The sequence below is a fragment of the Mchenga conophoros genome, linkage group LG23, assembly GCF_057382185.1.
Source record: "Mchenga conophoros isolate Kocher_MC1m ecotype Shallow Benthic linkage group LG23, M_conophoros_male_GT1.1, whole genome shotgun sequence".
In the NCBI taxonomy this organism is placed as follows: domain Eukaryota; kingdom Metazoa; phylum Chordata; class Actinopteri; order Cichliformes; family Cichlidae; genus Mchenga; species Mchenga conophoros.
Window position 1 is genome coordinate 1,188,567 of NC_140547.1, and position 25,991 is coordinate 1,214,557.

The 25,991-nt window shown below is 43.8% G+C and overlaps 1 protein-coding gene across 3 annotated transcripts in view; it reads right to left on the bottom strand.

Moving 5' to 3' along the window:
* fbn3 (fibrillin 3) overlaps nt 1-11,285 on the bottom strand; it is a 65,339-nt gene extending 54,054 nt beyond the window's left edge. Inside the window, exons 1-4 of one of the 3 annotated variants that reach the window (XM_085264098.1) lie at nt 11,149-11,285; nt 7,536-7,851; nt 474-556; nt 247-342 (exon numbers count right to left, since the gene is read on the bottom strand). In XM_085264098.1, coding sequence (XP_085120224.1) covers nt 247-342; nt 474-556; nt 7,536-7,714 — 358 coding nt within the window. In that variant the 5' untranslated portion in view covers nt 7,715-7,851; nt 11,149-11,285. Of the gene's footprint in view, nt 1-246; nt 343-473; nt 557-7,535; nt 7,852-8,418; nt 8,587-11,148 lie in introns of those variants that run through there. The other 2 variants (XM_085264099.1, XM_085264100.1) reach the window with 2 other exon arrangements.
* Between the last annotated feature and the right edge of the window lie 14,706 nt (nt 11,286-25,991).

Sequence of the window (25,991 nt, forward strand, 5' to 3'; positions counted from 1 at the left end):
TATCAAAAAGCATTAAAAACCACAGCCTACCCAAAGACGGCTGCTGACCGTCCCTTTGTGACCACAGTGTAACCGTCAGGATAAGGCGGCTCGTCACAAAGGTCACACTCGGTTTAGAAAGTGGAAAACTTTGGAGATTTCTTGGCATCCCAGCGAAGTCATTATCAAACTGATTTTTATAGTTACAGTTATGATAATCATCATAACTGTGTGTGTGTGTGTGTGTGTGTGTGTGTAGGTACTGACCTCCTGCTCCACAGCTCGGGGAAAGCTGGCCGTTCGAGCAGGTACACATGTTGGGTCTGGAACAGAAGCCATCACCACAAGAATTCCTGCAAATCGCTGGAGAGCGAAAAGACCAAGACAGAGCGGAAAGGAGAGTCGATCTAATGACCATACATAATCGCACGAACCAATCGTGCTATGCCTATTTGCTATCTTCTCCGCTGAGTTTTGCGATGTGGGGAACTTACGAACAATGCACTGGTTTCCTCCTGGCAGAGTCTTCCAGCCTGGACAGCAATATGAATGGAAGCGAGAGCCGCACACATTGGGTCTGATAGAGAAAAGAACAAAGAAACACACTACTTACTACTGCCAGCACACTTCAGTACATCATTGAACAAACACACACACATCAGCTCATTTCTGAGGAGCCCAGAACCTGCTCGGTCTCTGCTTTCAGAAAAAACAAACTTTGATATGAAAGCATTGTAAAGTGATGGATTGAGGTATTCTCAGGCTTGGTAGGAGGGAAATGCAAGAGGCCTTCAGCTCAGTGTTTTGTTTTCCTTCAATGCTCATTTCTAAGCTTGGAAAGACAGGATGTGCAGAGTCCTCCTCTCTCTCAAAGATATGCCCGGCCACCCTGATTTCTGGCACAGACCCTGCTGGTAGTCGGCTCTGATCCTTAGTGGCAGACAGCAAACTTTGACCCTGTCTGACAGATGTAACACTCATCACAGCTCATGGGCTGCTTGTCTGGCCTTAAAGGTTAGCCACAGAGTTTTCCTCAGAGGAAATGGCTAAACCACATCTAGAACCGACTGGGTCTGCTCACACACTCAAGCACACACATAAACATGCCGTCAGGACTGAGGTCTGTTTTACAAGCTAATGAGAGGAGCTCCGTGAATAAAAGCACCTCTTTGTATATTTAAAGGAGGAGCTGTCCAAACGGGCATCGGTCGTCAAAGACTCGTGCAAGCACGAGACACTCAGGTCAGTGTCGGTCAGGGTTCCAGCTGTGTGGCTAAACTACTGTTATCCTCAGTCACCGTCCAGAGCGTATAATGACGAGTGTTTGCGGTCATCCAAGTTGGTCATTTGCCGATGGCATGACTAAGTAGCGACGGACCGCAGCGTGGTGAGTTTGGATGAAGCCTGATCCAGATGCTCATAGTAAAATAATTTGCCACAGGGACAATTTTCTACCCCCAGGATTTAATTTATCGTGTTGTGAAAACAGAAACTTTTTTTGGTAAAAGTAGATTACTCATAACTTATAACACCAAACATGAAGCAGTACAAACCAGACTTATAAAATAAGTTGGCAGAGCTGAGATGTTCTGGTCCCTAAGTGACTGCTGGATACTACATTTCCCATGATGCAGCTCAACACAGTCCTGCATTAGAACTTTTCCAGAGCTAACAGAAATATCTTTGCCCCATTTCTTTCTAAGAACATCAGCTCAAAGGCAGAAATGTCGAATTAAGAAATGCTGAATGGACTCCGGTCACCCAGCACTCTACTCTGCTCTCACTTTACATAACACACACGTTCATATTTATAACACACACACACAGTGTTGGCTGTGATGCATTACAAAGTAACGAGATACTGTAATCACATTACCTGTTTCAATAACTTAATAATGAGACGCATCACTGTACTAAACTCACTGCTTACTTTACAGTTACAGTTACTGTATGTCGTTACTTGTGCTGGGGAGGCGCTGCAGTTACCTGCGTACCAGGTGGATAGAAAGAAAAAAAATCAAACAAAAGTGCGTTTTCGTTTACGTGTGTTTGTTACAGTCGGCTTATTTCGGTTTCTGTGAGAGAAGGTCCATCGATACAGGTCTCGAGGGTGAAAATATGGATGTTATTTCTATTTTTATTGCAAAAACTGACAACGGCGCAATGGTAGAGTGGAAACTGCAACAGGGACAGAAACATCCGCATTATGTTGCAAACACAGCTTAAGCTCTTTGTAAGTATCTGCACAGACAGCATGCTAACACCAAGCTAGCCAAAAACACAGAGTGACGTTTGACTGGGTGCGTGTCCGGGTTTCAGACCAGCTCGGCTTCATGAGACGATGCTAACACCCTCGTATGCAGTGGGAACAGAGGCCTGTTAGCGTAGCTTAGCATTAAGACTCAAAATGAATAAAGCAGCTAGTTTTTCTTGATCGTCGGCTCATTAGCGTCTTTAAAGTTCAATAATTAAATACATTTCATTTTCTTTTTGCTAACTGTGCAGAAATTGTTGCCCAAATGTTTAAAAATTACAATTTTCCACTTTGCGGGAGTCGATGTGCCCGACTGTTTTTGTTTTTTAATCGGAACAGCTGAAAAGATTTTAGATTTTAAAACATTTTATGGGGAAACTAGTTGATTTTAGTGAATAAAAAAAAAGAAGACAAACCAGTAACAGTCAGGTTGATGTATTTGTAGTTCCAACCCACTAACACCACAGTGCAGCTTTTCCTTGATTAATCCCAAATAAAACTGGAATTTAAGGCGTTGACGCTGATGAACTTAAGTTGCTCCTGTGTGCTTACCCCGCCTCACTGGGCAGCATCTGCAATAATCCTAGTTTTTTACCAGGAAGATGACAGCTGGAGTTTGAGTCTCTGATATATGGAAACACACCTCCAACCACATTCCCAGATGGCACTGCGGGACAACAGGACAGAAAAACAGGTGGGCAGGCAGACGAGAGATATTAATGAAGGTAGAATGAACGGTCAGACAAAGAAAGAAGACAAACACGTAAAAGAACAAAGAAAATTTCTTTAAGGGTGTTTGCAGAAACCAAATTGTGACCTTTGGAGAGAAAGGGTGAAAAGAGCGAAAGGAATGGTGATTAGGAAGAGGAAAGACTGGTTGGTGGGAAAGGAACAGGAGATCAGTGGGAGAGAAAGCAAACAAGTTTATGTTGAGAAGAGGAGGAAGCAGGAGAAGCGGAAAACAGAGATATGAAAACGAAGCAAAGAGCAGCGTGAGCTGCACGGACCCTGAGTGGGGGCTGCATTTCTGCAAACACACAAACCGAAGTTCAGAAATGGACACAGCAAGAATCTAAATGCCGACGCCTAACGAGCGCTCGCGAGCAAAATTGTTTCCTGATCCATTCCTTCACGCGGCACTGACGATTTTCCGCTGACCTGATGTCAATATACAACGAATTACGAGGGCGCGACCCCGAGGTCAGAAGCTCTGGTTTGTTTTCTTTCCTCTTTCTTTCACCTCTTTCCTCTGGGTCAGCGCCTTGTCTCCCGTTGCACAGAGGAGGCTTTACAGGACGAACCAAGAGCGAAATGAAAAACTGCCATAAAAAGGAGTTTAAGCCCCGGGGGGTTCCCCCCAATATTGAAACGTCCTACTGTTCTCACAGCTAAAACTACAACAGGTGAACTCTTCTGTGGCCATGTTGCTGCCTTTGAAGCTAACCCCCGTCCTGTGGATCGCTCATTAACTGCCATTAATAATAACAAAAGGGAAATAGCTGCCACCTCATCCAAAGGAAAGTGAAGAATGAAGGCAAAGTTACAGGGAAGTGGCCCAGAAACCTGGTATGCTGAGAAAATTAGTCACCCTGATCTGCGTTGGCCAGTGCAGAGCAGGCGGACTCACGACGCCGGGCTGACTCATTCAGTTCACGGTGTCTTTGCCCACGTACGCTTGTGATTGTACTGGTCACAGGTTCAGACGCCTGAAGCCTCAAACAGCCCGTTTCTCTACAAACGAGTCAATGAGTCTGACGATAAAGAAATGTGAGAAAATGAGCTGCAGACAGATACGAAGCTGACGATGATCGGTAACTTTTTATGAGTCGGCTTTAACAAGCTGGAAAACATAATGTGCAACAGACAAAGGAGGAAAACTCTGGCCCAGCTCGAATGACACGTTTAAGCCCTTAAATATGTGCAAAATGATTCAATGTCTGATGCTTTCAAAGCAGCTGAAGAAAACCATCAAGTTTAAAACCTGGAAAGAAACTCAGGCAAGCGAGAAAATTAAAAACTGAAGAACAGACTGGAATAAAAAAAGGAGGAACTCTGAAGATGCTAAACGCTGAGCGATCAAAGCGGAGCAGGAACTACAATAAATCTGTTTTATCCTGCGTCAGTCAGAAGGACTGAGGGAGATAAAGTTTTACAGTAACTGTCTGTGTTTGTGGTTTTGTAGGCCCAGCGCGAGTGTTTGTTCTTATTGCTTTGATATAAAAAGAAGTGATTATGTTTCTGTGGGCAGAGATTATTCATGCCATGAAAAGTGCTTCTTGTGAAGAAACATGGACTAATTGAACAAAGGTAATTGTAAAACAAATACAGCTACACAAATGTGTTTTCTTGTGCGTACATATCAGAAGAAGGAAGGAAACTTGTGGCTAAGTCTTTTCACGCAGTCTGACATTAAGCAGGAGCCACACGCCAATCAGCTGTCCCAGATAATCCTGTCAGCTCACTCGCAGCGAGCATAAAATCCCAAAACGGACCCGAATGTGCAGAAAAGAGAAAGGGAAACTCTGTGGCTATATTTTTAAGAGGGACTTTCTTTCCTGTGCTCTGAAAGCACTCACACTCCTGCAGGTCTGAGGTGAAACCGTTTCGATATCCAAAATCGTTCTTTATTCTGTTTCAAATCAGGCACATGCCAAGGCAGTCTGTAAATAGAGGACCCCATCCAGGCCATCAGGGTGGTATTGACATCATCCTGGAAAGTAACTAAATGTAATCCTCTGGTTTGAGGCCGACTGGCTGCCGGTTTGCCAGCATCTCAGCCGGGCGAGGAGCTGCCGAGCAGGGGTAAGTTAAAACGGTGAAAGAAATCATGAAGCAAGACTTTTCAGCCCGAACGTACGAGCAGTCTTACTAAATGATAAAGAAATGATACACTCGTTTGAGTTAGTCAATCACAGATTTAAGTAAAGCAGGTGGGACACGGAGCCGACCAGCTCGGATTCGATCCCGCCTTCACATGAGGCGGTGCCAGGGTGCGGTGTGCTGCGGGAGCACAAAAATCAGTCAGTCAACATCAAACCCAGCACTGCCGGAGACAGACCAGGGGATCTGGAGCTGTAGCCAGCAAATAAACACTGCACCTCAGCCCAAGGCCAACGTGATGACCATCGTTAGGCTGACGTGCCTGCATCACCCACACGGAGAATCTGTGAACGCCGAGTTACCGACAGCCTGCTGTGATTAGCACCACTCTCATGAATACAGAGCCAGTGTGGATGAACTGCCATGAAACTCAACAAACACTGAGCTCGCGCTACAAAAGCCTAACAGCCCAAACTCGTCCCCAATGAGATTTCTTCATTTTCGAGGCTTCCGTCCAGAGCTGCTCATGTGCAGATGACTAATTTTACCCGATGTCGGATGAACCGCCGTCGCTTCGGGCCAACGACCCCCAGAGTGTAGCTGAAACTAGATTCGACACTTGGGCTCGTGAGCTTTGGCCGGAGCGCTGCAATACACGGGAGGCAGCTTAAAAGAATCATTTCAGTGAAAGTTACCAGGCGCACCGAGGCACACGAAGTAATCCGATCAAAATAATCAGAAACCAAGTCCAGCGTTTTGTTAAACAACTCTGGTTCGTGGAACTCACCGTGGCCCCAAGCCCAGCGTGCGAGCGGACCTTTTTTAGCCTAAACACGCCCGAGTTTCAAAGCAAAGATGCTGTGAGTTCACTTCAGCGCAACTATCGCTGCATGAGCATTTTATTCCTGACACTGTGGGGTTCGCTCAGCAATGTAATGGAAAAAGTCTGCAGGCTTTTGTTACTTGTTCTCATGAAACCGCACTCTATTTGATGGTAATAGTGCGCTATTGTGCAAGGCTCTCCTGATTTCGTGCCTCTCCCTCCACTGCCTGTCACACGAACTGTGAATGTGAATTATTGCTGATCACATGTCCGTGCTTATATTTGTGTCAGGCAGGATAAGTCGTAGGATTGGTAAAGGGGTTGTGCACTTTGGCCTATCTCCTTTAAATATGTCAAGGACAAACACGTGAGTCAGTCTGAGCGACGGGCAGGCCGGCCTATTTGTGGTTCAGCGCTGGACATGTTGTGAGAGAAAACACCGGCTCGGTGACGCCGCCCCGCACTTCTAATAAGCCTCAACTCAAAACCTGCAGCTATGCGCTCATAGTTTTCCTCTCTGGTACTCGGCTGTCTTTCATTCCAGCCCCACGTTACTCCTTCAGCTGCTCCGTCACCTGCAACGGTGAAACAAATGCCCTTTTCATACCCCCCGTGGGTGATACGAATACCTCATTTCCTGTGACTTGGCACCGGGGGAACCGTAAGCTGGAACAACTGATGCAGACACTGAAGCTGGCTCCAACAAAACACTCTTTGTTTGTCAAGAAGAGGTGAAATACACAACGAAAACTCTGATGCACTAACGTGTGTGTTCCTGATTCATGATGTTTAGGTAACAAAGTGAAAGAGTGAAACAGGAGGGTGAGGTGAGCGGCTGCTGACATGATGTTTCTGGATGTTCCCCACACACAGACAAATAAACAGCACTTTAAAAACATTCATAGGTTCAGATGTAAAATGCTTTGGTGTTCAAACTGTGTCATGTTTGGCATTTTTCAAATACTCAGCTAAAGAAATGGGAACAAATATGTGTTTGTCTGGGTGCACGACACAGGCTCGTGGCGTATGTTAGATGCCTTTTTATGCATGAATGATTTAAAGGTCAGCATGAAGTAGTTTAACAGTGAAAAAGACAGTCCTCAGAAAACTCCGAAAAGCAGCCAAAGCCCAAAGAAAAACTTTGAAAGACCTCCAACAAAGAAGAACTACTGCTCGAAAAAGGAAAATATAAAGAAATGAGGAGTGGTTGATGTTATTGCACAGCACTGCACCTCCCAGCTCACTGAATTTCTCTGTTAAATACTTTAAACACTGAGGCCTATAATCTCCTTACATTCCTGAATACCTTTGTATAGCGTAACCAGTACACGTCGGGGTATTTGGGTCATGACTTGTATAGAAAGTTCCACAAAACACGGGAGATTTTATTCTGGCGAGCGGTCTATTAATGTCAAATGTCCTGTTTTTGACAAAGCGCTGTAGTATCAGCAGCATGCTCTGGTATAAGGCTTCGGCTCGGCCTGAGCCCAGGAAGCACAGCAGCTCAAAGACGGAGAAACATTCATGGTTTGGATCCTTGTTCAGACACAGAGACAAATGTTGCTACATGAACTTTGGGTTCATTTCAGCCTGCAGTGCCATGTGACTCTGTATTATGTTTGTGATTGGCCATTGACAGTAAAACACACAGATTCTCACCCTCTCAATGTCTCTTGGCCGCGGCGTCGAACCCGCTGCGCCTCCCTCTGGTCCACGGTGCCGGTGAAGCGGCTAGCTTGGTACGGGCCATTCCCAGTTTGACTGCAAGCCACCTGAACCGCCCCGAGGCACATCACCACCCATCCCAGCAGAGCCTGGGTCAGCTTCCCAGATCCCATCGGTCGGCTATACCTCCACCTGAGTCCCTCCTGTGCTGATGCTCACTCCGTGACTCTTCACTTTACGGACCCAGACTGAGCAGCAGGACCTGGACCTGGATCCAGACCAAATCACGGTGTGCACTCCACAGTAAGGGCTAGACAGAGGAAGAAAGGATATTAAAGTTAAGAGACAAGTTAAACACAGACGTTGGTCTAACAGGAAGCACCTTTCCATCAGATTTACTCTGCAGGCCTCTCAGATGGGCCCATTTCACCAGAATGACCTGAGTTCATTTGAATAAATTAGATTTTTTAACGCTGCTAATTACAGAAAAGTTCATCTTAACTATGTTTCACATCAGCTCTGTGACTCCATCACATCATCAGTGTTTTAGTTCAATTCAATGTTATTTTCAAAGCACCAAATCACCATAACAGTCGCCTCAAGGTGCTTTAAATTGTAAGGTAAAGACCCCCACGAACAATCGCCCCTATGAGCTACAACCTGACAGCAGTGGGAAGGAAAGCCTCCCTTTAAACAGGAAGCCCTCTTCTGCAGCCGGTTGGGGGGGTGTTTTGGTTAAGCATTGATTCTTCAAGTGGCAGATGTTACATTTATCAGTCCTTTATAGTATCTTTGGCTATTATATCTGTTTCTTTACAGTGTTAGCTAGTTAAACTACTTCAATGTTTCAAGAAGCCAGCAGTTTCAATTATTTTACATTTTAGCTGTTTTATCTGTTCCTCGTTTGAACTTTCAGACGACATCTTGATCTTACAGTGCTGCTCGTGCAAGCTTCCCTGTCTGGGTCTTCTGAGAGCACCAAAGTTACATCCCAAGAGGTTCACGCCAAAGAAGACAGTAGATTTATGCTTCTAGGATGAAACCTGACAGGTTGGACACACCTGTGCGTCATGTGTAGTTACACTTCGGGGGGAGGTGCATGTCGGGTTACACGGTAGGTTCTGGTGGGCGTGGCGATGGTGTAGAGCTGCTGTTAATCTTAGTGTGGTGTATTAACAGCCTCACATTTACACTCAGGCCTCGCAAAGCTTTGGATGAGGAGAGTTTAACAACACCACTTCAACTTCTCTGCTTCATATCTGAATTTCATACACTCTTAATTTGTAATGTTGTTACAATAAACGATTTTATGGTATCTTATTGATGATGATAACTTTGCTAGTTAATTAAGTGAGTTTATATATCGTTAAAGCTCCACGTCTACCCTGTGTAATGAGCAGATGAAATAAATGATGCCCATCATAGATTTCTGACCACTGTGAAGAGAACACGATATACTCCGATGCAAAACACTTTGCATTTCATTTTCTTCTTTTCTTGTTTTCCTTTGTGATGCTGGGCGGTTACAGTAAGACAATAGAAAACGTGATTTGTGGACACGCAAGGAAAGAGAAGAGAGACTTAAATTCTGACTTCTAGCAATCTGTTTTCAGTATACTGCACTTCAAAGCCTTCTCGTAACAAGTTTATCACTCAACAGACACAGAAAACTGCAAAAACTGGGAAATGAGGTCATAAACTGATTAGAGAAACATGCTGTGTGTCAAACATACAGCGTTCAGTGTTGTTTACTGGCATTAAAAAGGATAATAAAGATTTTACTCATTAAAATTAAAACAAAGTGAAGGGGGAGGTTATTTTTGCCCTTTGGGACACTGGACCATGAAGAAGCTTTTACACTGCTGTCCCTTAAAGGATAGTGTGTCGTTTACACATATTATCTTTAACTTTAGCTAAACTTTATTGTTGAGAACATAAATCTAACAGCTACTGAAGCACTTCTGCTGTGATTTCATTCACACACCTACTGGTCCAAATGGCTGCCTTCAGACCAGAGGGAGCTAGAGAGCAGGACTAACGGCGTGCTGGGAGAAAAGCGCAGGAGTTGAGGGTTAGATAGTCGTGTACAGTATCACATGATCAGTCGGGTCAAAATGCCACATTTCACAACCAGAAAGAAAACAAAGAACAATTAGACATTTATTCACTCATACAGTGTTCATCAAGTGATTTATGAAGCCTTGGTTTCTAAATGTAACTGTGCAGCTCAGTCCTGAGGGCGTTAGGCTAAATTCAAATGAAAAATATCTCGACGCCAGCGGCATTAGACAGCCGTGAGGCTCCTTCTTTACCTCCTCACAGACTACGGGTTTAACGGGGAACTCTGGGCTCCCTGTGATATACAACCTCAGCAAACCCAGTGTCCAACCGCATCACATAGCTGGGCTGGACACGGAATACAGGAGAAATATGGCCCCACATCCTTAAAGGAAGAGGAGAGATGGATGAGCCGTGAACTCAGTCAAGTATGCAGAGCTCAGACACGGGGAGAGGTGCTGGCAAAACCCGGCAGGAAGAGATGGATGTTGAGGAAAAAAGAAATGTGAATATAATTGTCCACTATTATACTATAATTCACATTTCCCGTTTCTTTAAGGCAAAAAAAACCGGAGCGCGTCCAAACATGAATCTGGCACAACTTTTACGCGACGTCCTTTTTTAATCGTCGCTTTTTGTTCTAAACACCGATTCAAATAAAAATCCCTCGAAAACCAAAATGTTGCGCTCCCTGCAGCTGAGTGTGGAGGCGGGATCAGAGCCGAACAAAAGAAATGCATGATCAATTACGGAGAGCGAGCTCTGCCGAGCACTTCTCCAAGCGTGCTGTCAAAATAAAGCAGGTAAAGCATCCGTCAGGATTATCGTTTAATCGTCGGACCGCTGGTGCAAAACATGCCCTTTAACACAAAATGAGCCTATTTGCTTAGAGATAAACATCACACCAAGCACAGTTTACACTCTTTTCCACCTAAACAGTTAATAATTACTTAAGGTGCAACATTACAAGTACATTTAAGCCTGCTGTTAATCCACTACAGAGAAGCACCGATAATTTGGAGCAGGCTGTGCACAAGTGTGTCTGGTTCAGTCCCCAACTCTTAAAAAGTGCAAACCAGCCATTCAAGACATCTGCTGCAAGCTGACCAAAAAGGCACATAAGAGTTTCCACGATAGTGACGCGCTGAAAACACATCTGCACGCCACCACGACTTTATGAATGGAGAAAAAACACAACATCAACTCCTACTAGTTGAAACACAACAGATGGAAAAATAGGTGAGTGCGCTCTTCATTCCGCTATACTCTGCTAGAAACTTAAGACCACACTAAAACTCAAACAAGGCGAGCAATGCACTATCTGTAAAACGCGACGAGCCCGTTTTAACACCAAAAAGCCGGTTAGAGAGAAAAGTGCAGCATCCGCGCTTCATCCGTTAGCATTCTTACATTTTTCCATCTACCTTTGTGCATCTTCAGATGGCAGCCATGCATATAAAGAGATCATCTCCGTGAAACAACGGGCTGCTGAAAGAATGGTCAGAGCCATTGATAAGCAAATTTTAGTGTTCTCAAGAGGTACTAATACCTTGCAGCAGTTGGAGTGCCTTGGCGTCGAGGAGCCCCGTCGGAATTCGAGACAGGATATGTGCCCCCGAGTGGAATATTGAACTATAGCCTTGTGAGAAAAAGAGAAAAGTTAGGGAATTGCCCTGTTTGGGAGAGGGGAGGGGACACAGAGTGAGGCAGACACTGGGCGAGAGGGGGGTAGTAACGGACTGCAGGACAAACCCACATTCCTCAAGACTCCTAGAGTTGTTATAACAGGGGCCAAGTAGCTAAACCTCCACACTGTGGCTGACATAGCTCCACTATCATCACGGAGCACAAAACTCCCCTTCAGGCTAAACCAAGTGATGAGATAAGAGTTCCTCAAAGGAAATATTCTTGGATGCCGAACGAATCGCAACATCAGGAGTGAAGACAGAGGCAAAACTGCCAAATGGTTTCTAATGATGTTCGTGATCAGAGCCTAAAATACTGGGATTAGGTCGTTGTAGATATAAAGTTTTAAAAAATCCAACAGCCTCACACGTGGCTCTGATCACAGACAATTCATTTTTCATTTACATCTAAGTATAAAGCAAGAGTTTCAAGTGTGCACTTGCTGTTCAAACAGATTTATCTGTTTACTGCCGGTGACTGACACATCCTTTATTGCCACAAGTGTTGGTAGGAAGTTAGCATTCATGTTTGGTTATACTGGTTAGGACAGCTGAGGAGGTCTCAGAGCTGAACTGGTTCAGGGCAGTTCTACAAAGGAGACTTTTAAAACAAAGTCTCATGAAAATGAAGATTCATCTTGGCTCAAACACAGCAGTCAGTTGCATTTTCATAGCTAATTCACTGCTAAGGGGAAAGGTGGGATTGCAGTTGCACTGTCAGTGAGCTCAGGCCAGTGTCCGACCAATTTGCCTGCATGTGCAAAGATAATAAAGGAAGCGAGGTGTGCTTGAGTTTAAAAAAATCTTCTTTAGGTTCCTCAAAAACGTCTTGGATGAAACGTCGTCACGAACCAGCTGCCTTCTTCTTAAGCAGCTGAGACGACGTGACCCAGATGACTGAGAACCAACTTTTTACCAACTTTTAAACTTTTGTCACTTTTGACGTGCAGATAAAAACGATGGCAGTGAAGAGTTACGGCTTTCATGGTGCATTACGGCACCTCCGAGTCATCTGAATATCCTAACCCTGACCCTAGTTTGGAGAGCTATCAGAGTTAAAAGAAGCACCGTGTGGTTTAATGGAACCACTGATGTTTCTGAATACTCAGGGTATAAATGCTCCTTTGCCACGTGACCACTAAGCCCTCCAATGACCTCAAACTCCTTGGAGGAGAACGAGCCGATTGGGTATTTACAGGGGACACTTTGTCTGGTTGTTCGCACATCGGTTTGGTATGCGTCATAAATAGTATTTTTACACAACACCTGGTACCTGGAAATGCTTTTTATTTCCCTAAACATCCTCCACTCGAAGCCTGACAAAGGAGCTTTGTGGTAACATCTTCGGCCCGTTTTCGAGGAGAACATTAACAAAGCTGGATAATTACGACCATGTGCGCGATCCTTTTTTGTCTCTGCGGGACACGGCATGATCTAAATTTGCCAAACTGAATGCTGGCGGCGAGGATTTCCGGAGAAGAGATGATGTAAAACCACTTGTGATTATCACGGGATGTATTTAAGTTTTATTGTTACTTATTTCCACATCGTGTTCACTGATAGACTTTGTGTGCACTTGGCACCAAATGCCTGACACAACAATGAAAGTATTAAGCCATATTCCCTTAAATCGGATCTCAGCGTTGCCGTTTTGTCTCCTTGGAGGCTGAAATAGACACGCAAACTTCCACATAGTTGCTTCACGCTGTTGGACATGGCAGGATGTTCTAGTTGGGAACATGCAGCATGCTGTGGGACCAGCTTTTGACATGCAGCAGAGTTACCCAGGATGATTTGCAGTGTGCTGCACGAGCTCTTGGGGAGTCTCACAGTCTCACACTGACACAATGAAAGACTGAGACGACTAGAAACAAAGACCCTCAAGGAGCATTAAGCTCATTGTGTGTGTGTGTGTCTCCACCCTCTAAACAGGACCACATTTTGCCGAGCATTGATCTGGCTATAGTGAAAACACACCACTGTCTGGAGTGCATTGTACTTTTGGAGCCCAGGGACATACTTTTACTGCCCCCCCCCTCTCTGCACTCGCTCTCTGTCACTTTCCACACATACATTTGTACACATGTGTAAACACGCCCTCACGCAGGCCTACCATGTGTCGACCAAAGGTAACAATGCACGGCTGGAGGAGCAGTGAATGGAATGACCAACGAATGGTGTGCACTGATTTTTCCAGTCGAGGACGATGTTCAGCTCAACACTTGCACATTACAAGATAAGAAGGTAAAAGAAGCTTTCAGGTTTATTATTACTCCTTGAAAAATGGTCCCTGTGAGACTCGTGGTCGGCGTTGTGGTGACAATAGAAAGCCATTTGTTTCACACGGACCAGACTACATCATCCGTCTGGCTCCGAACCAGCAGGAATGTGGGAGATCGGCCGCTGGTGTAGAGTGGAGCTCGGGGTTCCTCTTGTAGCTGACACGATATGAGAGATGACAAGCCAGTACAGGAACCAGATGATGTTTGAAAGTCCTCACATGAACATCCCTCTGCTCACGACACGCACACATAAAGCCCGCGTACGCTTCAGTTCCCACACCTCACAGAGTCCATGTCTATGTCGGCTTTGATCATCACTCACAGACTCAGCAGTGTCTCTATGACTGTGTAAACTCAAAGGAATTACTTTCACCTGCACTTGTGTACTGGCTGAATTCTCTCCCAGTGCTAAAAGAAAGAACCATTAGAGACCACCAGTGCGTGATGGAGGCTTTTAGATCATCTTTAATCCCAGCCAGGAGAGCCGTTACCGAGCCAAATCACTTTCCTCTCATTCAGAATTAGTCTGTACTGCACTGCTGCCCATAGAGGTAAACTGGTGCACACGCAGGACGAGTGATCTTACCAAAGCTATGTATTATTACTCTGTACGACTGGGTAACTAACAGTTAACATTCACAAAGTTTAAATTCCCATTATCATCTAAAACATATTAGTTCAGAGGTTCCTGCAGGCACAGTGCACACACAGTGAACAAGCATGTTTGCCTTGTATTTGCATGTTTGTGACACTTCTAGGTTTCAAACCATCAAACTAATATTAATATTTGACATAAATAACCCGAATAAATACAAAAATGCATTTTTAAAATGATGACTTTATTTATTAAAGAGAAACAAAACTATCCAAACCTACCTGGCTCTGTGTGGAAAAGTAATTGACCCCCCCAAACCTAATAGCTGGTTGTGCCACTCTTGGCAGCAAGAACTACAATCAAGCGTTTGCTGGCAACGAGTCTTTTACATCACTGTGGAGGAATTTTGGCTCCACTCTGTTTCGCAGAGCTGTTTTAATTCGGCCACTCTGGAGGCTTTTCCAGCATGAATGTCCTGTTAGAGGTCCTACTGAAGTCTGCACTGTGACTAGTCCACTCCATAACCTTCATTTTCTTCTTTTAAGCCGTTCACAGATGAACTTGTCTGTGTATTTCACATCGCTGTCCTCCTGTATAACCCAAGTGCTCTTCAGAATACAAACGCATGGCTCATAATAACATCTGATGATTTGAAACATGTCAGAATAGGAAGAAAAAAAGAAAAACAGACTTTTATGAGCTGTTTGCTCCTCTTCTAACCTCTCAGTTGGCACATCCTTGATACCTTTCCTCGACTCATCCTAGTCCTCTTATCTAGGATATGAGTGCGGGACTTCAAGGCAACAGGTATTTAAGTAAAGGAGATGCTCTTGCTACAGAGCTGTAATTTTAAAGCATCAGTTTAAAAGGTTGTTCGTGGCAGAGCTGCTGCAGTTTTTTATGATTCCTACCAATTAAACTTTAAGGTGTTCATTTATATTCAAATTAATTGAGGCATATACGCCACAGGTGAGGAGACCTCTCCAAAGGGAGTACCTGTCCACCAACAGGCCTGTTCTCATCTCTGTCTGTGCCTATTATGGTGCCTACTGTGTGCCGAGAGCGATTTCTGGGTCACAGAAGGAATGAGAGAGGAGGGACGTTAGAAGACCTCCTGGAGACCCAGTTGAATTATGCTTCAGGCCGATGTTCAGCTCAGTGTTGAGAGTTAGAACTAAGCTGCCAGCAGACCACTTTCAGAGCACGGGGTAACACTAGGACGATGAATACTAACCTTAATAAAGTGTTTGCACATGTGCCATACATGATGAGACGGAATAAGTGTTTATGCATCCTGTGTCTTCAATAAAGACACAGGATGCAGGATCATGACCGCTCTGATTGCTCTTTCCGAGTTTAATCACGATTACCGGAAAGTCAAAGTCCTCACACAGTGAAAGAATTTCAGAACTTGTTCGAGTGCATCGCTGACTGTCACACTTTGCATTATGTTCATATGGAGACATCACAGTGGTCATAGCAGAGCGGTGACCCTGGGGGGACGGGAGCATGGAGATGTGTGTATCTGTGTGCACACGTGATATATGTTTGTGTGTTAGGGTGGGGCTGAGGGTTTTCAAGGATGATGTCTGGGTTAAAAGGTTGGTGTCATCATGATCTTGGGGTTTGTGGTTTCCCAGCAGGGGAACTTGCGGTCCCACTTGTGGTTTTTTCTCTGGCTGGGTAAAAATATGATTATTGCACAGAAAGACACACAAACTCGTTCAGAATTTGACAGACACACAGTCTTACTGCATCTCAAATGTTTTTCCTCTTACCTCTTCTTCCGCCGTTCTTTCTTCCATCGTTTGCTCACGAGGCAAGCCTCACTCGCCTCGTCTCACCTGGAGCGTTGCTTTTCTCGGCTCTGCCTCGCGCAGCTGTGTTGCCCCAGTGATGCAGTGGGAGAGGAATGTCAAACTTCAAAGTATTACACGGGCAGAGACAAAAGATGTCAGTGTTCGGGTGGGGGGATGCGAATACGTGATCTAATAAAAGAGCACAGAAACACATTGGTCCGTTTAGACAAGGTTAGGCTACAGAGGAGAAGGAGGAGGAGGAGGGAAGACCTGCTTCACATGTCCCCACCCTGCTTTGTGTGCGAACCAGGAGCAGAAAGAGGCGGGTATACACGTGATGCTGCTCCCAAGTGACAGAGCACACTGCAAGCCTCCAAAGCCTGCTTGGCCATGGTAAAATGACTCTTCAAGAATACAGCGGGGCTAGAAATGAAGAAAGGCTGTTGTGTATGAGACAGATGGAGCGTGGAAGAATTTGGTTTCAAGGGGTCCACGGAGTAAAACATTTTGGATAAGAGCAGTGAAATTCCACAATCCCTGTAACTGCAAAAGGCAGAGGTTGCAAACGTGAAAGAAAGAAATGTAAAGAGAAGAGAAACAAAGAGAGAACTGGAGCGAGAGTCCACGAGAGCGGAAAGAATCCTCAGACTGCTTGCTAACAGTTTGAGGGGCTAATGGCTTTCAGATGTGTGCAACTCCTTTTGTATTTTCAAAGGAGCATAAAACATTCCCTCTCAGAGGAATCCAAACAACGGCTGGAATCCACAAAACTCACAACAGCCGTTACAACAAAATGTTTATCTCATGTTCGCTCACGTTTCAAGCATTATATGCCTCACGGCCTCAGACAGGCCTGTATTTTTCAAAAACCATCTTTCATTTTTGAGTTTCGCCTGTAATGTTGGGTTTCTCTCTCTCTGAGAGCGCTGTAATGGGTGCGAGGAGCTGGGCGGGGGTAGTGTTCTCCCTATTTCCTGTTCAAACCTTGGGGGAACGAGACTTGGATGAGGTGAGGTCATTTCTTGTTCCAACTGTAAAGTTGGCTGCAAAAGGGGGAGGCAGCCGAGTGCTGGAGTTTTCCTGACCAGCCTCGTGCACATTATGGCTTCATGGAGATGCATATGCATTTTAGCCTTAAAAATGAAAGAGACCAAGCTTTCTAAGAACGCGCAGCATAAGCAGCTTAACTCAGGTTAAAATCAAATTGGGAAACTTTGTGAAAATACGCACATTTACTTTCAAGTTAAGTTACAAGCTACGTCTCCAAAAGTTGATTCTGTTCATCTGGACGTAGCGTTTTGTGGGAGAAGAAGTCACTTGGATGAGTGATGAAACGTTTCTCATTTACTTACCTGGATGATTGAGAATGCATCAAGACGTTACAAGCTAGACACTGCTGGCTGTTAAATATGAGGCTACAGTTAGCAACATGTTAGCTTAGCTTAGAAGACAAACTAAAAAAAAGGAAATATGGGAAACACTTGTCACTGACTTCATGTTTTGAAGCTTTGGACGTTTGCACCACTGCAGTTTTGTTTTTTTGGATCTTTCATTGACCACATGTGGAAATAAGACAGTGGAATGCTATGCTATCAGCTAACACTGGCTAGCTTGGTTAGCAAGCTGCATCCATAGACTGAATGGGAGTGTCATACATCTGCTAATTAGTTTTGAAATTTAAGAGAAACAAAAGCCAAATTTTACTCTACAAAAGAAGTCGACCATAGACTTGTTAGATGACCCGTTTGGAGACAAATAAAATTATTGCATTGAACATGCGATCTTGTTGCACTTGCTTCAAAGACCGATGATCACTGTAGTCTTCAAAGTGACTGTGGTTTGTGCAAAATGCAATCTGTTTGTAATAATGCAGCAGTTAACTGTGATAAAAGTCACAGAAATGTTGCTGTCTAAATACAAAAGAAATTCACTGAATTTCACATAAATTTCTTATAGTCACAGTCCAGTCATAAATTCCTCCACAAATTGCCAAATAGTTGCTGCAGGATTTAATTGCAAAATGACACAGACAACCTCGTTTTTATATAAGGGTATAATCAGATCGGGAGATTTCTTGTAGTATATTTTACTGTATATAGCGCTATTTGTACATAATACAAAGTACTTTCCTAATTCTCCATTTTTGGCAGTTTTTCTTCTTTTTTCTATTTTTAATTTTAATTTATCTCTAATTCTAATTCTATCTGACTCTTGTGCTGCTGTAATGTTAATAAAGTCCACATTTGTTAAATTTGCAAAGAGACCAGTTGCAGCTGTTGTCAAAGATGGACCCCAGTTGTTTGGAGGCAGTTTGCCTCTCATCAGTCAACCCGTCCAGTCACCTTGCAGTCAAATGTGATACCCCAGAAACTGAGGTTGTTGCATTTGCTGATCTCATACATGAGAATTTGATTGATCCTCTCATCTAACTTCAACCTCCATCAAACAGACGCAACCTTACTGCAGGACAGACATTCATAGATCCCAGTCACTGGATGGAGATTCTCATATTTAGATGTGAAAATACTCATTTCAGTGTTCTCATACAAACCACATGTTGTCCACACTACTGTGATTCATGATTTTCATGATTTTCTTTTTGGTGTTTAAGCATTTGCTGTTTAAAGTTTCCTACATCTACTGCCTCAGATTCAGGACTTGATGTAACCAGTTTTACTGTAAAACTATTCAAAGTGAATAGTTTTTTAATAAAAGCTTCCAAGACTTTTCCTCCAGCCTCTGCGGTCAGTATAGAGCATTTCATATTGAGGTGTGGTCCTCCCAAATGATTTATGCCACCGAGTTAAAAAGGAAAATGGTGAAAAATGAACATTAGCCCTTCTCCCCCTCTCGCCGGCTGTTGGATTGGGGGAAGGGCTGCAGCGGCGTGCTAGGAAATGGAGTCTGGGTTCTGAAAGCATGTGTCGAGTAGAACCTCAGTATAATAGATTTGATATGTAATCCTCCCCGCTTCTTAAAATGTTTGCACTTTAGCATGTCATAAACTTGTCATCTGGATTCGGCGGAGCAGTAATTTGCACATGCAGATAAAAATGTGCTGAAGTCTTACATTATAAAAGACTTAAATACCTGTTGAAGTTTAGAAAAAGCTGTGCTCATTGTAATTCACATGACTTTATGACAACATTGTTTTACACGTGCTGGTTCTTCAACCCTGATGTTGTAATTCTGCTTTTTTTGTTTTTTGCTGTGAACTTTGCTCTACATCCTTCTGTACTTCTTCACCCCCAAAAACGATTTTACACAACATGATTGCATTAAATGCTCCTGACAAGAATCTATAGCAGTAAAAATAAAAATTAAACAAATTATGCAAAGAGTGTCAATTACAAAACAGTGAGTCGTGCCCCGCTGTAACATGTTGTTACTCTAAAGCGTTGGTGGATTGTTGTGACGTCCAAACTGTTCGCATCAACAAAACAGACAGATGTATTGGCTTTTGGAGGAAGATTTGGAGAAAGCAGGATTGATGGCAGCAGAAGGTCTAAAGCAAAGAAGAAGCAGCCCACATGTGACAGTAGACAGTTACAACATGCAGATACCTACAGACTACCAATGCATTACTGTGCTGAACACTTCAGGATCATAGAGGAAGGCTGTGTTGTTTTAGTGGCAGCCTAGCATGCTAGCTTCACTCCTGCAGAAGAACCGAGCCTTCTGATTAGCAGACAAACGGAGCTGCAGCCCCCCCAAACACACAGCACATGTAATTTAGTATCAGTCTGCTTTCTCTCACGTTTTTCTGCACACAATAACACATGTGTACATTTGTCCATGTGTTTGTCTCGTAGTATATGTGCACAAACACACACACACACACATATACATGCATACCTTAGAAGGCTAAGTGTGTGTTCTGGTCAATTTATGGGTTGGAAAAGCCACAAAAATCCTTTTATGAGTGTGAAACCCCCGTGAACTCTTTACTCCAGAGAGCAGGTGTACCGGACAAATGGGAGAACAGGATGTCCAGGAAGAACCAGCCTCCTACATGGCAGGGAGCGCTTGGAAACTCCTCTTAAAAGCTACCTGTCTGTCAGCATTCCTTCCATCCAGCCGGACCTTCTGTTATCTCGCGGTTGTGTCTTGTTTTTGGAAAATGTTTTAACGTGAGTCACAGAGCTGAAGACAAAGGAGCAGTGGGACAGATCTTTATTGTACGCCTGAAAGAAACTAACTAAAACAATAAAGAATGGGGTGTGGGTACGGGCACCGAGGACTGTGCTAACAATAAGAGAAAGAAAAACATATACAGTATACGTTCTGATACAACAATCCGAGAAAATGCCTCTCTTATCCTCTTTATGGGAAACTGAAGGCCTGACCCTAAATTGACACAAGCAAATCCTGTTGTACCCCGTGACCGTCTGCGAAACATTTGTTTAGGGTCAAACTTTCATTACTGTAAGACATGTGAGGCCCTCTAAAGCTGCGTATCAATGGACCACCCAAGCACAAACCAAATAAAGGGGTTGGGTTGGGGGGGTGAGATCTAAAGAGGTGATGAGTTGATTTTCACACTCAAAAACTTCTAATTTAGACAAATGGTTGTGACACATAATGTGTTTGCATGAACTTTGTGTGAACACAAGACTACATGGGCAAATTGTTAGTAATGGCTCCGCCGTGTAGGGTTTACACGTTCACCTAACAGGGAAAAGATCCAGGGGTTATCCCAGGAGGAGGCACAAATCCCTTCAGTGTTGCCTCAGGAAGAGCATCCGCTGAAAAATCTGCCAAATCCAACATGCAGAGCTACCCACTGTCATGACCCCGTCGTGAATATGCGAGCGACCCAAAGTCGCTTAGCTTGGGCTTAAAGCATCAGGTGACCAGCTGTGTTTACTACATCTGAGAGTACTTCCCATCTCTCTCATCTGCCGATGCTTTGCTAATGTACACAGTGTTTTAGAAGCTAGTTAGCTCACTTTCTAATTTCTGCACCTTCATTCGGGGATTAGTGGTGTTGCTTCACAGCAGAGGGAGATGGGGGATTGATTTTCTTCCTCTTTGTTCTTTGGTCAGTCCAGATCACATACTGTCGTCTTACGTCACATACCTGCTGCTCAGTGTATGGCTTTTTGTCTGCTGATGCGGTACCAGCTACTACCGCCTACTGGGAAACCCTAAAAACAGAGTCAAGCTGAGCTGAGCCGAATAGATACCAGTGGAAACTGAAACGGTCGAGCTCACGAGAAGGTTGTTAAAATTGCAAAGAAGGAGAAATTTTGGATGAGAGAGATCAAGGTGCTTTCTTACTGTTAGTGTTTTACTAAAAAGGTTATTCCAGAAAGTCACTGCACTTTTTTTAAAAAGAAAAACGGGACATCTTCTTCAGATTAACAAAGGTGTTACGTTTCGGTGTGTCAGTGTTTTGTTTTTGCGTGACTGTTATGTATTTCCTGCTTTACTTTGAAAGTCTGTGTTATCTTAGTGTGTTCAGTTTACGTTTTCCCTGTCTCGTCAGTTCTAATTTGCCCCAGCTGTGTTTCCCTCCTGTGGTCCATTCCCTGATTGCTCCTTCTATGTATTTAAGCCTTGTGTTTCAGTATGTCATGGTCGCGATCTCCCCCGTGTTGTAAATAGTTTGGGTGTTTGTTGTAAATAGTCTGTTGTAAATAGTTGTGAATGGGTTTGTTAATATTTTCGTTTGAGACACCTTCGTTTTGGGATTTTGGTGGAGAGCTTTAGTTTTTTTTCTATTTTCCTGCGTTGCACCCCGGTTGCCTAGGCCGGGGTGTAACAAAGGAAAGTGCAGATAACGAGCTGCCAGTGCTTTTCTGTACTTTCTTTTTTTTCATTTCTTAGTCAAGGCCCAAAGAGCCAAGCTGAAGGTTTCAGACACCACAGCATTTCTTTATAATGTGGAAACACTGAGACATATTGTTGAAATTACACTTAATCTTCTAAGGACATCTCAGGGATTAAATGTGGAGTTAAACGAGGTGAGAAACACTTTAGAGGCTTCTAACAGTAGTTTCACTTGTCTGGCCCACGTAGGATCAAACTGGGCTGTATGCGGTCCACAATGTTCTCAGTTTGACATTTTGTGCGTTACGCTAAAATGTACATTCACAAGTATGCATTACATTTGAAATCCCACTTTTGAATACATAACGGGGAAAAACATTACATTAAAGCGCTGTAGGCCTGGACCAAAATCCACAATAATACACCCACATCGTTAAGAGTGTTCATGACTCGATGTTGTGACAGAGTTTTTATAAACCAAAGAAAGAGCTCTGTTTATCCACCAGTTGTTTTTTGTGGTCTTTCACCGAGGCTGAGCTGGTCAGTTTGTTTCTTCTTTTGAAGATTGTCATGTTGTTGTTGTCTCTCTATTTTGGTCTTTTACCTCCACATCAGCATCAACATCTCTTTGGACCTCATGTTGAGAGTGAACAGCTACTAGGTGCAAGTTCGATACTTGGGATCAACTCTGAAAATCAGGAACTATGTACAAAAAAATTGGAAATATAAATATTTGCATGTGTGTGCAAAGTCCAGTTTAGTGTCTTAAACCAGGTAAGGGTGAAGCCTAGCAGCTACAACAAAAATGAGCTATGCAGAACAGCTTTTAATAATAATATATAATATAATATATAATATATAATAATATTTATTATGATGGTCATTTCCTTTTGCCACACTAACGCACAAACATAATGACATACAGTACGTCTGCTGTAAAGGTTGAGTTGCTCTTGGAGACACCCTCAAGTGGCCATTCAATGAACTGCAACTCTGTGGTGGCATTTCTTTAATTTAATAATGAAGTAATTTATCTATTTATTTATTTTAGCATGTGCTCCTCAGACTCTGGGATCGATCCAGATCGACGGGCAGGAGTTAAAGAAGACCACCCAAATACCTCGGGTCCCTGGTCCCGGTGGATGGCGAGACGCTTCCAGATGTGCGCTCACGAATCAACACAGCATGGCTAAATAGCACGAATCCACCAGCATCCTGTGTGATAAGAGGATGCCTGAACACCTCAAAGCTAAGATCCAGAAGACAGTCATATGGCCGGTGGCCCTGTATGGAGCAGAACGCTGGCCAGCCACCACGAAACACGAGCAGATCCTCAATGCTGTGGAAAAGAAGACAGTCAGGTGGACGGTGGGCTTCACCCTCCTGGATCGTGTGACGAATGAAGCTGTTTGAAAATGACTAGGAGTTGCCCCAATCACAAAGAAGATGAGGGAAGTGCGCCTATGGTGGTATGGGCACGTCATGGACACGTATGCGCAGTGAGGAGAATTCAGTGTCAAGAACAGCCCTCTGACTCGACCCTGGAGGCCGCTGACCGTGAGGAAGACCAAACGAAGGATGGATGCAATCACCGAGTGGATCTTGCCCCAGAGTACACCCAAGATCGATCCAAATGGAGAAGAAAGAGCCACGCAGCGGACCCCATGCTGGGAAGACGCTAGGAAAGACAGACCTATATACTTACCGCATTTTTCGGACCATAAGGCGCACCAGATTATAAGGCACATTAAAACAGTCAGATAAGTCAGACTTTACTCAACTCATTCTTCTTGCTTCCTCCACTTCTGTACCGTTGATTTATGAATGTTGAATTCTCTGCAGCTGCTCTATTCCCATGTTGTTGCAGTATATTAATGACTAACCTCGTATTGTGGATGGATGATCTCAGCTGTTCTCCTGACTGAAGTTTGGTCCGTTTACAGCATCCTGCCATGCGATTGCATTTGTCCCTAACCATCGGGAACCCTCACGTTAACTTTTATCGAGGGGAAAAAAGTTAGCGTTCATCCTCCAGCTTCGCTGTGTTTATGCTATGCTAATATAGCTGTGTAGCTAGCGATCACATAGCAAATCATTACATAGCAGCTAGCCCAACTTCAGTAACCCTACAAACGTCACTGCTGTTTAGTTTTCTGTCTTCATTTATGTTGGAAGTGACAGCAGAGCTGTACGTTTGAATTTGTTTCAGAAATCTCTCAGTCAGAACATGCTATATCATGTTTAGGTGGAAGCTAGCGAGCCAACTTCCTGCTAACTTCTGTTAAATTTAATAAATTCTGTTTTCATGGATGTCTGGATGTTAAACTTAATTGTTACAACGCTGATTATTTTATTAAAGATGAAAGAATTTGGACAGTTTGTAACTCTCAGTGATGCTGCAGTGTTCGCTTGACTTTGTGACCTGAAATGACGGAGTTTAGGACCCAGATTACTCCGCGCGGCTCCTGACTACGGTAGCTGTAATGCTCCAACAATCCATCCAGCGGTGCGGCTTCGTAGCTTAGCAAAGTCGTACTAAAACATTTTTGACAGATGTTTGAGCACCGTGTAGCACATAAAATCGGTTCGAGGTCAGTAAGCACAACTAGAATTCATACATAAGGTGCACTGTCGATTTCTGAGAAATTTTAAGGATTTTAAGTGCATCTTATAGTGCGGAAAATATGATATTTATTAAATTATTTATTGGCTCCATGAGCTTGCTGCTTGTATTTTCTTTCTTTTTACAAAGATCTGAGAATCTTCCTTTGCACATCTGCCAAACATGGTTTCTCTTTTAAGGCAAAGGCTGTAAGCATAAATGCACGTTCTGCTTTTATCTTTATGTTTGAGTGTAAGGACATGCAATCGTATTCAGTGACTCCCTTGGTCCAAACCACAAGTAGCCACTCTAGCCATAGCCACTCTCCAACATGTGTTTCCTTTGCTCTGACAAGTATGATCCTGCTCAGCTGGGCTATAGCTGTTTGTCACCCAACTGGAGCTCCAACACAGGGCGCTTTGAAGTGATGTGGGCCCCCCACATGGAGAAAGCAGTGCTGTAGGTGTACAAGCAGACAGAGGCCCGGGGGTGGGACACAAGGGGTTGTTAGGATGAAAGACAGTGCTGTGGCAGTCCAGCTGTTTGCTCTGCCAGCCCAGCGCTAAAGAAAGACGGGCTAAGAAAGAGTCAATATTTGGTGCTTTGTGTGTCTGCTCATGTCAGTAATAGACTTGTTGAACTCTTGAGAGATGTTGCTCAGCTGCCAGTTCACCATTTTTGTGGTTCTTTGAATTCATGCTTTTTCAAAGCTGTGAAAAACACTTTTAATATATATCCTGAATAAACAGCAAACCTTGGCATCACATTTTCCCAAAGCTTCCTGTAATGTTAATCAGAAGGAAAAGAAGCAGAGACATGACACCGAAGCTGTGTGTGGTCTTAGTGAGGAAACCAATGGAAGCCTTTCTATACTGTAACGTGGTCGCCATTATCTGGCTTGAAAGCTGGTGGTTTGATTGTTCTGCACATTTTTGAAAGCCTCCACCACAGCAGCGCAGTGTTTGACTTGATTAGCAAACTTTACTCTGCGTCACCAAATAAAACTCCACATGCAGGCAGACATCGAGAGCTAATTAACAGAAAGCAAGCATAAGTGCACACACTTGTCAAAAGCAGGGTCGTGTTTTCCCTTCACAGATGAAGAAATAGTGTGGAAAGAGTGTCGGCCTCTTTCCTCTCAATCAGGGTCCACGCAGGATCGTGCTAATAAGATGGCATAACTGAAGTATGTTTGTGTCTTTTTCTACATATCGAAGAGGAAAAGTTTGTATACACTGAATAAATGAGGATTAAGCTCAGTAATGTTAGAGTTCAGTAAAGCATACCACAGTGATGTGGGGATGTGTGAGTGAGAAGCAGCCTGAGGAATGTGACTCGTACTGTCAGCGCTCTCTGCAGCCCGTCCATCTTCATTATACCTACAAAATGCTCATGTGATTCACTTCTCCAGTGGGCCCCAGCTCTTGTGATATAGGGCAAATTCCTGAGTGGGATCAGTCAAGTTTCATAGCCAGCGGGGGTCAGGAGCCCAGGAGAGTGGAGGCATGAAGATAGGACCGTGGGGAGGTGATAAGAAGCTAGAATTAGTGCATACAAAGAAAAGGAAAGGAGAGATTAAGCAACTTTAGCTCATATTTTTTTATCATAACAACATATCAAATGGCAGAGTTCATGCAAACAGCAGTGCCAGAGTGGA